The sequence below is a fragment of the Salvelinus alpinus genome, chromosome 30, assembly GCF_045679555.1.
Source record: "Salvelinus alpinus chromosome 30, SLU_Salpinus.1, whole genome shotgun sequence".
NCBI classification, from domain to species: Eukaryota; Metazoa; Chordata; class Actinopteri; order Salmoniformes; family Salmonidae; genus Salvelinus; species Salvelinus alpinus.
Window position 1 is genome coordinate 45,117,529 of NC_092115.1, and position 13,932 is coordinate 45,131,460.

At 45.7% G+C, this 13,932-nt stretch overlaps 1 protein-coding gene across 1 annotated transcript in view; it reads left to right on the forward strand.

Moving 5' to 3' along the window:
• Window positions 1-11,323: 11,323 nt before the first annotated feature.
• LOC139559536 (kinesin-1 heavy chain-like) overlaps window positions 11,324-13,932 on the forward strand; it is a 31,524-nt gene continuing 28,915 nt past the window's right edge. Inside the window, exon 1 of the mRNA XM_071375617.1 lies at window positions 11,324-11,665. Coding sequence (XP_071231718.1) covers window positions 11,537-11,665 — 129 coding nt within the window. The 5' untranslated portion in view covers window positions 11,324-11,536. The remainder of the gene's footprint in view (window positions 11,666-13,932) is intronic.

Sequence of the window (13,932 nt, forward strand, 5' to 3'; positions counted from 1 at the left end):
TGGTTTAATAAAAAATAGATAACTTCCAAAATACAAAGAAAATCCACAAAGTGGTAAAAACAGCAAGGGAAAAAACAAACCTAAAAGACTAATCCAAAATACAAAAGAACAAAACCAGAGAACCTCTGGAAAATCCAACAAGAGAAAAATATATGTTCACAACAAGGCTTGGGCTGGGGCTGGGTGCTAACATACAAACACTGAGCAAGGAACTAAGGAACACACAGGGATTAAATACTAACAAGGGAACGACATACAGGTGCAAACAATAATAGAGCAAGGGAAAAACAAAAGGTACAAAAAAGGTGCAATGGGGACATCTAGTGACAAAAAACCAGAACAGTCCTGGCCAAAACCTGACAGAATCCCCCTCCTAGGAACGGCTCCTGACGTTCCTACCAGCCTTCTCAGGGTGGAGGGCCCTGAACTGACGAATGAGGTCAGGGTCCAGTATGTCCTTGGCAGGAACCCAGGAGCGCTCCTCAGGACCGTAGCCTTCCCAGTCCACCAGATACTGCCAGGACCGCTGCACCCGGCGGGAGTCCAGTATCCGGTGGACGGTATAAGCCGACTGGCCTCCGATGACACGGGGCGGAGGGGGAGGTCTGCCTGCCGGAATAAGGGGGAGAAAAAACAACAGGTTTTAATAAAGAAATGTGAAATGTGGGATTGATTTTAAGGGATCTGGGTAAGTGCAGGCGAAAAGTAACGGGATTGACTCTCCTGGCAATCTTAAAGGGTCCGATGAATCTCTGGGACAGCTTGCGAGACTCCACCCGTAGCGGTAAGTTTTTTGTTGAGAGCCATACTCTCTGGCCGGGGTACAGGGTAGGACCAGGACGGCGACGTCTGTTGGCTTGTCGTTGGTACTGCTGTGAGGAACGCAGAAGATTAAGACGGGCCTTCTTCCACGTAAGCCGACAGCGTCTGATGAACCTCGAGGCTGAAGGCACTCTGACTTCTGCCTCCTGGTCCGGGAACAATAGAGGAGCATAGCCAAACTGACACTCGTGCGGGGATATACCAGTGGAGGAGGAGCACAAGGTGTTGTGCGCGTACTCAGCCCAAACAATGAAGGATGACCATGTGGATGGGTTGTTGGAAACCATACATCTGAGGGTGGTTTCCAGCTCCTGATTCATCCTCTCAGTTTGGCCGTTGGACTCCGGATGGTACCCTGAAGATAAACTGGCCGTGGCCCCTATGAGTTGGCAGAAGGCCTTCCAAAACCTTGAGGCGAACTGGGGACCTCTGTCGGAAACCATATCTTGCGGGATGCCAAAGACTCGGAACACATGGTTAATCACCAACTCAGCTGTTTCCTTGGCAGAAGGTAATTTGGTCAAGGGAACAAACCTGGCCGCCTTAGAAAACCTGTCGATGATGACTAGGATCGTAGTATTACCATGGGACGGAGGAAGGCCAGTAATAAAGTCCAGCGAGATATGGGACCAGGGTCGGTGGGGAATAGATAAAGGGTGAAGGAGTCCTTGAGGGCGGAGGTGAGAAGATTTGCCCTGGCAGCACACGGAACAGGCCTTGACGAAAGTGGCAACGTCTTCTTTTATGGTGGGCCACCAGAACTTACGCTGGATGAACTCCAAGGTGCGACCTACGCCCGGGTGACAGGTGAGGCGAGAGGAGTGCCCCCACAGAAGGACTTGGGACCTTGCTGCCTTGGGAACAAACAACCGATTAGCAGGACCTCCTCCAGGGCCCGGTTCGATGGCTTGAGCTTGTTTCACGGTATCCTCCACTTGCCACGAGATCGGAGCCACGATCTTAGCGGCAGGAAGAACAGTCATGTCAGTATCTTCTCGAATGGCAGGAGAGTAGACTCGTGACAAGGCATCCGGTTTGAGATTCTTCGACCCGGGTCTATAGGTGAGAATAAACTGGAATCGGCTGAAGAAAAGAGACCATCGAGCTTGTCTGGAGTTCAACCGCTTCGCCTGCTGGATATACTCCAGATTTTTGTGGTCCGTAAGCACTTGAAACGGTTGAGAAGCCCCCTCGAGCCAGTGTCTCCATTCCTTCAATGCCATCTTAACCGCTAGGAGTTCACGATCCCCCACATCGTAATTCCTCTCGGCCGGGGTAAGCCGGTGAGAGAAGAAGGCGCAAGGATGAAGCCTCTTGTCTTCACCCCTCTGAGACAGGACAGCTCCAACACCAACCTCTGATGCGTCTACCTCCACCACAAAAGGTTCATCCGCCGTCGGTAGTGTCAGGATGGGAGCAGAGAGGATGCGCTGCTTGAGTCCTTGGAAGGCCGTCTCAGCTTCTCTTCCCCACAGAAACCTTGTGTTGCCACCCTTGGTTAAAGCTGAGAGAGGGGCTGCCACCGAGCTGAAGTTCTTGATGAACTTGCGGTAGAAGTTAGTGAAGCCCAGGAAACGCTGAACTTCCTTAACGGACTTGGGGGTGGGCCAATCTGCTACCGCCCCTACCTTCTTGGGGTCCATCTGGACTCGACCGGGTTCCACTACAAATCCCAGGAACTGTACTCGAGAGGAATGGAATTCACACTTTTCCGGCTTAACGTACAAATGGCTGTCTAGGAGGCGTTTGAGCACTTGTCTGACATGCTTAGTGTGTTCTTGAAGGGAGCTCAAAAAGATGAGGATGTCATCCAAGTAAACAAACACGAAAATGTTAAGCATATCCCTAAGCACATCGTTTATGAGCGCTTGGAACACAGCCGGGGCGTTGGTCAGGCCGAAGGGCATCACCAAGTATTCGTAGTGACCAGTAGGCGTGTTGAAAGCGGTCTTCCACTCGTCACCGGGTTTGATCCGCACAAGATGGTATGCGTTCCGCAGGTCAAGCTTAGTGAAGACCACTGCTTCCTGGAGCAGCTCAAAGGCTGTGGCCATAAGGGGTAGCGGGTAGCGGTTACGGACGGTTATGGCATTAAGTCCCCGGTAGTCGATGCAAGGACGTAATCCCCCGTCTTTTTTGGCCACAAAGAAAAACCCTGCTCCCGCCGGCGAGGTGGATGGACGCATGAGGCCTGCTGCCAGAGCGTCCTTGATGTAGGTATCCATAGCAGCTCGTTCGGGAGGAGATAGGGAAAAGATCCGACCCCTGGGGGGGCAGGTGCCCGGAAACAGGTCGATGGGGCAATCGTAAGGTCTATGGGGTGGTAGTTTGGTGGCCCTCTGTTTGCTAAATACCGGTTTGAGGTCATGGTAACACTCGGGAACTCGGGACAGGTCGATGGATTCTAGAGACTCGGGAGGGGAACTCGGGGAACTTGGGAAGATACAAGTGGCTTGGCACGTAGGACCCCACTGCTTGATAGTGCCCACAGACCAGTCGATGTGAGGGTTATGGCTGTGAAGCCAGGGGTATCCAAGGACGAGAGGGAACTCGGAACACGAGGTCAGATGAAAGTTCATCACTTCCTGGTGTTGGGAAACTGAAAGACGCAAGGGGGTAGTGACACGAGTGACAAGTCCAGATCCCAAAGGGCTTCCATCCAACGTAGTAACCCTTATGGGGTCACTTAGAGGTTCAGAGGGAACGCCATTCTCCTTCGCCCAGACACCATCCATGAAGTTACCTGCGGCTCCAGAGTCTACCAAGGCTTGAAGGGGAAGCTCGTGGTTGTCCCAGGAAAGGGTAACTGGAATGAGCAGGCGGGAGTTGGATGGATGGGAGGAGGTTATGTTTCCCGTTACAGTCCTCCCAGGCTTGCACGGGAGAGTGCGTTTTCCCTGGAGCCCGGGACACGTGGAGAGGAAATGGCCCGGTTTGCCGCAATATAGACAGCATCGCTCCCTCATCCGGCGGTCTCTCTCAGCCTGGGAGATGCGTCCAACCTGCATGGGTTCCGGTGGAGTCAGCGGGGATAAAGGTGGAGACTCGGAGCTGGGACCGATAGGAGCTAGGGTGAGAGATCTACGGTTGAGCTCTCTCTCTCTCAGACGCTGGTCTATGCGTGAAGCCAACTTGATCAGGGACTCGAGGTTGTCCGGTGGTTCCCGAGTGGCCAGTTCATCTTGGATGGTGTCGGAAAGACCCTTCAAAAAGCACACTGTGAGCGCCTCGTCATTCCAGCCACTCGCTGCTGCCACCGTGCGGAACTGGATGGCATAGTCCGTCACGCTGCGCCGACCTTGGCGGAGAGTCAGGAGCTGTTTGGCTGAGTCAGGACCGCTGGTAGGACCTTGAAACACTCGCTTGAATTCATCAGCAAAGGTAGAGTAGCTGGCACAGCAGGGACTTTGGGCATCCCACACAGCAGTAGCCCAGGCTAGGGCTTTTTCCGACAGCAGGGTGATGATATATGCTATCTTGGACCGGTCGGTGGGAAATGACGAGGGTTGCAGCTCGAAGGAGAGAGAACATTGGGTGAAAAACCCCTTACAACCACTCGGATCACCTGAGAACCGTTGGGGAGGCGGCAGACGAGGTTCAGCCAGGGGGTTAACTGCCACGGGCACTTGAATCTGATGAACTGGAGCAGAAGCGGTTGCAGGAGAAAGTTGATCAGAAATCTGCTTTATGGAAGTCATCATCTCCGACAGAAGTTGAGAATGTCCAGCCATTAAGGCCTCTTGCTGAACCAGAGCAGCTTCGTTGACGTTGGACAGTCCCCTCGTGGTGGGACAGCATGGGAAAAAAGTCCTGGGTACTGGCTGCCTCTGGGTTCATTTTAATGGCTCAGTGTTTCTGTCAGGACCCGGTGCGAGAAACAGTCACTAAATCGGCAGAACCCAGAAGATGAGGCAGACACAGCAGTACTAGAGATGGTGGTTTAATAAAAAATAGATAACTTCCAAAATACAAAGAAAATCCACAAAGTGGTAAAAACAGCAAGGGAAAAAACAAACCTAAAAGACTAATCCAAAATACAAAAGAACAAAACCAGAGAACCTCTGGAAAATCCAACAAGAGAAAAATATATGTTCACAACAAGGCTTGGGCTGGGGCTGGGTGCTAACATACAAACACTGAGCAAGGAACTAAGGAACACACAGGGATTAAATACTAACAAGGGAACGACATACAGGTGCAAACAATAATAGAGCAAGGGAAAAACAAAAGGTACAAAAAAGGTGCAATGGGGACATCTAGTGACAAAAAACCAGAACAGTCCTGGCCAAAACCTGACATCATGGGATAATGACTGGTAGAGTCATGCTTGGTCCACCGAGGGAGGGAGGTCACATGCCCGCCCTTGATGTACAACAAATTGTAATGTCTGATAATTGACGGAACTTTCTGCAGCTCTCTCCAAACAGATTCACAAGGTCCAAGAAGGGGAGCTGACGAGAGATCCGGCACCACGGAAGGTAAAAAATTGGTGACTGGGTGGGGTTAAAGTCCACAAGAGAAAGTGGCTAGAACCCAGGTGGACTGGACCGTACGAAGTGAGGGAGGTTACTTCACACTCAGTCCAGGTCAAAGGTAAATCAGGCGCACCTTGGCACCACCTCACACATTGCACTCCAGCCCCAATCCCTTCTAGAACACTGACAGAAGTCAGAGCTGATTTAAACAGCTTAAATTCGATTCCAAATGAAGACATTCCTGACTCAGGGGATGCGGCATCAAACTCCGCCTCCCCTGAAAAAGGAACCTCGCCCAGTTAGAGGGACATTTCTCCCTCCCTGGGCAAGGCTAGGGATATCGGGCCCCTTATTTGTGATATTCCTACTGATATTTGGGGTGTCCCTGGGCACTTTCACATGGTTAATAGAATAATTATAACCGGATCCCCATGGATGTATGTCACGGACACTCTAGTCTAACTAGGTAATAACAGATTAAAAAATCAAAAAAATCAAAAATTATAAAACAACAGTTAAAATAAGAAACTAATATGGCTCAAATTGAGAAGGTTGAATAAGAACGATTGGAGAGCTGTGCAGAGAATGGACAGAAGATGGCAGTATTGCAGCACTCAACGGTCTCCCAGCCGACGGGGAGCCTGGTTGAGTGCTGGTGACATAATTTTGTTTTTGTAGTAAACATTTAGGTTAAGGGTTTCCGTGTTCCCAGAGATAAGATATCTTAAAGGAGTACACTTATATATATATATTAGGAGGATTATTTTCTGAGTTTTATTTAGACAAGGGATTTTTTAAGATAAAGGGTTCTTTTAGTATGTCTAGATATAGTATGAAAAACGAATGTAAGGAGGGGATGTAACCTCTTGACCTGTCTGCATTGCATTTTCATGTGGTTTGATCACCCACAGGGGAATGTAGTGAGGATAATGAAATCGTGGTCATTTGGAATACTAATTTTGAGGTAAATTGATTATAATAGAGTTTATAACTCTTGACCATAATTGCAATTAACCACAGAGGAGTCAGGTTTCTGTTTTTAAACATTGGCTATGACGGTTTTGAATGGGCTGTTATTCCTTTTGCTAATCTTACCTAAGTCATTATTAAGAGTAGGTAAGGTTGATAGCCAGAGCCAGGTATCAAACGGGAGAGGGGTACATTGTGGTCTAGGATAGGATTGGGGCCTATTGGATAATAAACTAATAAAAAATAAAAAATTACAAGTTACTGGCTAACAAATGGGTATAGAAGTTAAATATATAATCAGATAGAACAAATGAGAAACTGTTTGTTAGCCAAGCCTGTATGTCCAGGATTCTATGCATTGCAGGTGAATTAAAGGAGAAGGTGAATCACTCAACCTGGGGGCATATCGCACTTGGAGGGTGAGACACACTGACACTGCCGAATGATCACAGAGTTAAGGAGAAGAACCGTTGCTAATAGAGCTCGGGGATCAACTCCTTAACGAAGAATCCCTGACCCCGACCTCTCAACACTGTGTACGTTCATAGAAGTGAAAGTGTTGTTTGACCTCTGGCTGATGATGTGTTCTCTGGGAGAGGGTGGGGTTTTACAGGACTGCTTGTAGTCCTGAGCTGTCTGATTAGGATACAATGGGGATGTTACCATCACAGTGCTGCCAGAACCACCACCAGTTCCAACGGACCAGGGTTCAGCCTGCCTCCTCCACCACTTCAAGACCAAGTCCCACGCCATCACCTAAGCTCTCCAATCTGGTACAGATAATAAATATAAAAGACATCTCAGATAGTGAACAATTGGGGACTGAAACTGGTTATGAGGAAAGGGAGAATATGTGGTTGGCCTACAAAACACTTAATAGAAAGGACTGTGTCGTATGTGGACATGCCAGACCTATTCTGGCTGCTCACCCATTTGCCCTAAGTAATGGGGAAGGTTGGATGTGTATATTGGAAAGTTTAAGCCAAATTCAACCTTGTGTAAAATTCTGAGTTTTGTGTTCCCAGAAGTCCCTCCCCAGAAGGTACCGTGGGGAGTTAAGGCATATGGAGGATATTACAGCTGTATCACTGGTACAGGTAGGGGTATAGACTATGGGAGGCTCCCTACTACTACCTGCATCACTAATGCCACTATTAATTAGAGGTGTTGCTGATGTATGGTGGATGTGTGGACCTGCCAGGCGGTTGACCCCATTTTGAAAGGAAATTGTCGTTGCACATGTGTTTTGGCCAGTCTGATACCACCATTGCCTATTATTGAGGTTATAGCTAACCAACTTCTGGGAGCTGCACATGACACAGAGACTCGGTACCAACCCAGGAGACGGCAGAACCGTGACGCTCCTTGGTCCGAGGGTACAGATAACATGCACACCAACCTGTTGGGGTCCCAATAGGGGTCCCCCACGAATACCAGACATCAAACAGGAATGATGGCCTGTGGCATTTATTGCCCATTTTTGGCCCAGCTATTGTTGATGCTAAGCAGAATGCCTGGATCAATTATATCTACTATAATCAACAATGATTTGTTAACTACACCCACACAGTACTTACGGGGATGGCTGAACGATTGGATGCTACCTCTCAAACCAGTAGACAAAATAGACTAGAACTGGACATGATTCTGGCCAACCAGGGAGGTGTATGTAAAATGATTGGAGAACAGTGTTGCACGTTTGATCCTAACAATACTAGTCCGGATGGGAGCATTTCAAAAGCTCTGAGTGGGTTGGCAAGGTTATCAGTGGAGATGAAGGGTCTTGCAGGTGTGGAGGAGAGTGGACTGTTCCCCTGGCTGGATGTTTGGTTTGGTAAGTACACTACAATGATGGTTACTGGATTTCTGACTCTAGTTGTTGTTTTTCTTATGCTCATGTGCTGTGCTGCCTGATTCATACCTTGTTTGAAGAAGTCTGTTACAGATGTGGCAAGGACCTCTGGTATGATGCCGTTGCTTGATGCTCCAGTTGGAGAGGCTGATACGGAATCAAGCTTTCGCAGGAGAGTGGGCCTGACAGAGGAGGACCCTTGGTTTGCTGTAGTGGAGGTTGTCGAATGAATAAAAAGTGATGTTTGTCCTCCCTGTTGTGAAGGTTTGAAGTTCCCGGGTGGCGACGAGCCCACCTGGTACAGGTTGTATAGAGGGATGGACCTGAGGGTTTAACATTTTCTTGTTTTTTGGTTAATAATGTGGGATTTTGGACTCAACAAGGCTTTGAGGCGGTCCATGGACAATTGGCAGCTACATCCCTGATGGCATTTCAAAATAGAATCGCGGTTGATATGTTATTGGCAGAACGGGGGGGGGGGTCTGTGCCATGTTTGGTGAACAGTGTTGTACTTTCATTCCCAACAACACAGCTACGGATGGAAGTCTGACTGTAGCATTGGAGGGACTTCGTACCCTTAATGGTAAGATGAAACAGCATTCTGGAGTGGACACTTCTATGTGGGACTCATGGATGGATGCTTTTGGTAAATATAAGACGCTGGTTTCCTCTATCCTAGTATCTATTTCCGTTTTTGCAGGCATTCTTGTACTTTGTGGATGCTGTTGCATTCCATGTGCGCGGACGCTTGCTAGCCGTGTTATCACTGCCGCCATAGACCCTAATCAGGAAAGGGCCCAAATGTTCCCATTGCTTGATGATAGGGAAGCTGGACCTGTCTATCTATTTGAGGACTAAGAAACTTTTATGTCACGTCTCTTGTGAGACGTGAAGAGGGGGAATCAAAAATTTGTCTGACAAATTTTATCCCATAGCTTTGTCTTTTTTACTTTTATGTCACGTCTCTTGTGAGACGTGAAGAGGGGGAATCAAAAAATTTGTCTTCTGACAAATTTTAACTAGTTTATTCACGTCTATAAGACGTGAAGAGGGGGATTTGTAAGAAATTGTATTAGATACTGGTAACTTGTTTTAACCACTTCTCAGCACAAGCTATACTTGACACAACATGCACCCATCCCCACTACTTTGTCAGACCCACACACACACCCCTCCCCCATGAATAGGGCCCTGTGAAAACAAACGCACATGCAGGATGCCTTTGGATGAGACTAGGACAAAGAACTGTGTGAAAAGCCAATGGAATGTCGACATCAGGCCCGGACAGGACTACCCACGACCCAGATCGACCAATCGGAAGGCCAGACTACAAGATCAACCTACTTTGCTTGTTGCCTATATAATCTGTATGAACTGTTTAGAGGTCCCTCTTCCGACGATTCCATACGAGTCAGACAGAAGGAGCCGTGCTGCACGATTTACTAAGATATCTTTGCATCTGAATAAACGGCCTTATTATATAATTATCCACCTCGTCCTATGTCTCTACTTGATCTCCTGTCTCCAGTAAACGTTTTACTAACACTAGCTATAACTGGCATGTTCACGTATCGCCAACCAGGATCAAAACTGAACATGACCTAACCATTTGGGTGGTCTTAACCAATCATAGCACAGTATGATATGGCGGTAAAATGCATCCAATTATAATTCAGTATGTGTACACATATGAATATTACACCAGGCTATCGAGGACCAGCAGTGAACAGTTTTATCCTTCACAAAAACGCATGATTCAAAGGGGACTCGAAACAATAATGTATGTACTCTGCCAACTTCATGTCAAGCGCTTTAGCGATTTGTGCCACCTGCAGTGATGGTAATAACAGAAGTCCATAAGACTCTTCTACTTTTTTTAATGATGTATGTTTAAACGTACATGTTGCAATCCATATTTTTTTCCGTAAAAGCAAGTGTGTGAAATGGATAAGCAAAAATGTGGAATTTCGTAATATACTGTATGCTAAAACATGCCTTTTTAGTTTGTCTAACGTAGGTACTAGTAGCTAGTAGCCTAGTCCAGGGGTTCCCAAACTTTTTCACTCAGTCCCCCTTCCAGCATCAGGGAACATCTCGCACCCCCCATTTCTATGGACACAAGCACTATTCATACACAAACTGTTCACACCCCTCTTGTTGGCTGAGAGAAAATGTTGCAGATTTAAAGTTTATTTCCTGTAATTCTACACATTTTGGCAACGGGGTGCAACGAAAATGTAGCAGTTTTAAAGCTAATTTTCTTGCAATTCTATACATTTTGCCATGACTAATATGTATTCATGTGATATTTGAGTAACTCGAACATTACTGCAAAATCTATGGGTTAAAAAACATAGCTAAAAAACGTTAGCTGACATGGGCTAGTTGATCTGGACTTTTCTGACAAGTTATAAATCGCTCCTTAAGTTATGCAATGACTGACATGACAAGAGGAGTAGTGATGATGGACTACCCAATTTCGAAATTTCACCTTGTGCATTCTACTATTACAACTTTCAAGAGTAAGGGGTCAAGTAAGTAAGTAAGTAAGTAAGAGTAAGGGGTCAAATACTTATTTCCCTCATTAAAATGCAAATCAATTTATAACATTTTTGACATGCATTTTTCTGGATATTTTTGTTGTTATTCTGTCTCTCACTGCTCAAATAAACCTACCATTAAAATTATAGACTGATAATTTCTTTGTCAGTGGGCAAACGTACAAAATCAGCAGGGGATCAAATACTTTTTTCCCTCACTGTAGGTCAATGGTAAAAACTTGCAGAAACATACATTTGCCAATCAGGATAGTGTACTTCAGAGGGAGTGTTGATGATTTAGGGCAGGCGTCCCCATTACATTCAGCCGTGGGCTGACATACAGTAGTTGTAAATCAATTGTACACTGAAAATTGCCCACAATAATCCCAATCAGTATTTGACGAAAACAGAATTTCTTTCCTGGGATATGATCACATATGTCTCTAATTATGTGTTTGATTACTTGGGAACAGATTTCCTAAACAAAATTCAGTTTGACCTCATTTCCTGGTGAATGTATTCTTATGTTCAAGAAAAAAATATGTACTTGTTTTGTTTTGCTCAGAAAACTTTGGGGGCCCAAATAAATTGCCGACTATTGGGGAACCCTGATTTAGGGGGACGTAATATGTTATGGGTCCCACACAGACGGGGAGTGTGCGCAAGCCAGTGATCCACTGGGATCATGTCTTCAATATTGGAGGAAGTGATTTAGCACAATCCTAGAAGAAAATAGCCATTCACTACTGTTGAAAATCTGAACCGATTCTGGTCTCAGGTTGGGACCGAGGGGCCGGGCCGCCCTTACTTGCTCGGCCGGCTCTAGAACGAGGATCTACTGTGTTGTATTGTGAGTTTTCATCCGCAAATCGTGGAAGATGGCCGACGTACCGGCGGAGTGCACCATCAAAGTGATGTGCCGTTTCAGGCCCTTGAATAGTTCAGAGGTGGCCAGAGGGGACAAATACATCCCAAAGTTTCAAGGGGAAGACCATGTGGTCGTCGGGGTAAGTTGGTTGCCATAGCTATTTATTTGTCTGCAAGCGAGTGCCCTCGATAGTGCGCTGCGCCATTGGTGATCGGCCAGTGTCAGAACAGTAGCTAGTTAGCTTAGCTGGCTAACATTCCTGTCCACCCACATCAGCTAGGTTTTGCACTAACGTTAGTTGTAGGCTAGCTTACCCACACCATCGCCGATCAGGACATGACAGTATTTTTGGCTAACAATTGGTGGCCAGTCAAGTGTGTATAAGTAGCTAGCTGTATCTCGCTGATTTGGCGAGTCGACGTGATTAGTTCATCTTGCCGTATCGGCTAGTTAGTCAGTCAGCTGTCACTCAACAACAACAATGGCAGCCAAGTGCTTGCTAACGCATTTGCGAACGTCAGCTAACTACACTAGCGCTAACGTAATCTGCTAACATGTAACCTACTACACGTTGCGTTCAAAATAACTGCACATCTTTTGAGGTAACACCCAGAATCTGCTGGGACTGAGTTAATTTATCTAACTAGCTAACGTTAGCTTTCAAATCATAGCAATGCTTGAAATTGCTATCTAGTTAGTCCAGTAGAACTGGTAATGGCAAATTAACTAGTTGGTCTAACGTTAGCTACACCCAGCAGCAAAGATGTTTCAGAATTTGACTAGCTAACTAGTATTACCTATTTCATCAACAAGATCACTGACAAGCCAGCTATGATGATGATGATGCCCCCTGACCCTAGTTAATTTAGTCAAACAAATACTGCTGTGGGATACAGAACACAGCACAATACAGCACTGTGACTGTATCAAGAGCAGAATTCAGATGCAATATATTTCGTTCATTTATAACCACTGACACAGTACATGTGTTTTGTAGCTAGAATTGATTCATTACATAGTCTATAGCCTAAAATGGGTTTCTAACATGATGTAGACAAATACATTTCGTAATCATGTTATTGTGCTTGGCTACATTAGTTATCTCTGAACATATCTGGTTACAGTTACAGTTACACCACTGGTCCATTAGTAAATAGATTCAGGAAATGGACGTTTGTTTGTTTTCTTTGGCCTAATTAGTCATCTTGTAATGTAAAACATTGGGCACGTCTCAAATGGCTCCCTGTGTAGTGCACTACTTTTGACCAGAGCCCTATGGGGTGTACTGTATATAGGGAATAGGGTGCCATTCAAGATGCACACTTGTTATGACAAAAGAAGGAAGTGCGTTCCACACAAAGTGGTGCTTAGAATGTTTTCAAACAGCAGACCTGGCCTTCATTCCTTATTTAATGGAGAAATCCGTTTGAAAGAAAAAACGATGTACATGTCATTAAATTAAATCATCCATATGTGTTGATCACATCTTTACTAATGCTGCAGAAATCTGCTCTAATGCAGTATCCATGTCCATCAGATGTAGTGATCATAATATAGTAGCCATATCTAGGAAAACCAAAGTTCCAAAGGCTGGGCCTAATATAGTGTATACGAGATCTCACAAGAGGTTTTGTAGTGATTCCTATGTTGAAGATGTAAAGAATATTTGCTGGTCTGTTGTGTGTAATATGGACTAAGCAGAAACTGCACTTGATGCATTTATAAAATTGATTATTCCAGTTACCAATAAGCATTCAGCTAATAAGAAAATGACCTGGCCTTCATTCCTTATTTATTGGAAAAATACATGGGTTTGAAAGATAAAACAATGTACTTGTCATATAATGCCATATTTCCATATTTGCGCTACAGGCCCTCAGACTAAGAACGATATGAGGAATAACCTTCCTTTGTCATTGTTCAAGCAGAGCTTTAACTTTACAATGAAATAACATAGAGTAACTCCAACGAACCAGGTTAGAAATAACTGGACTATTCCTCAAATTGACAGTAAAGCAATAGACATGAAAAAGGATGGTTAAATATTATATTTTCACTACAAGATATCCTCCTGTTTCTCATGGACTTTGATGCACTGGACATGCCTCACCAAAGCCAACATCATTAAGTCTATAAAGCTTTTTACTGACAGAAATAAATTGTAGTTCAGTAACTTATTTGCACTGAGTGTGTCCTCACAAATCTTCACTGTCAACCTACCTTTCAACACAGTCAGTGTCTCTTGTTTTCATTTAGGTAGTGCACTATTTAAGCAATAAGGCACGAGGGGGTGTGGTATATGGTCAATATACCACGGCTAAGGGCTGTTCTTATGCTCAACGTAGAGTGCCTGGACACAGCCCTTAGCCGTGGTATATTGGCCATATATCACAAACCCCCGAGGTG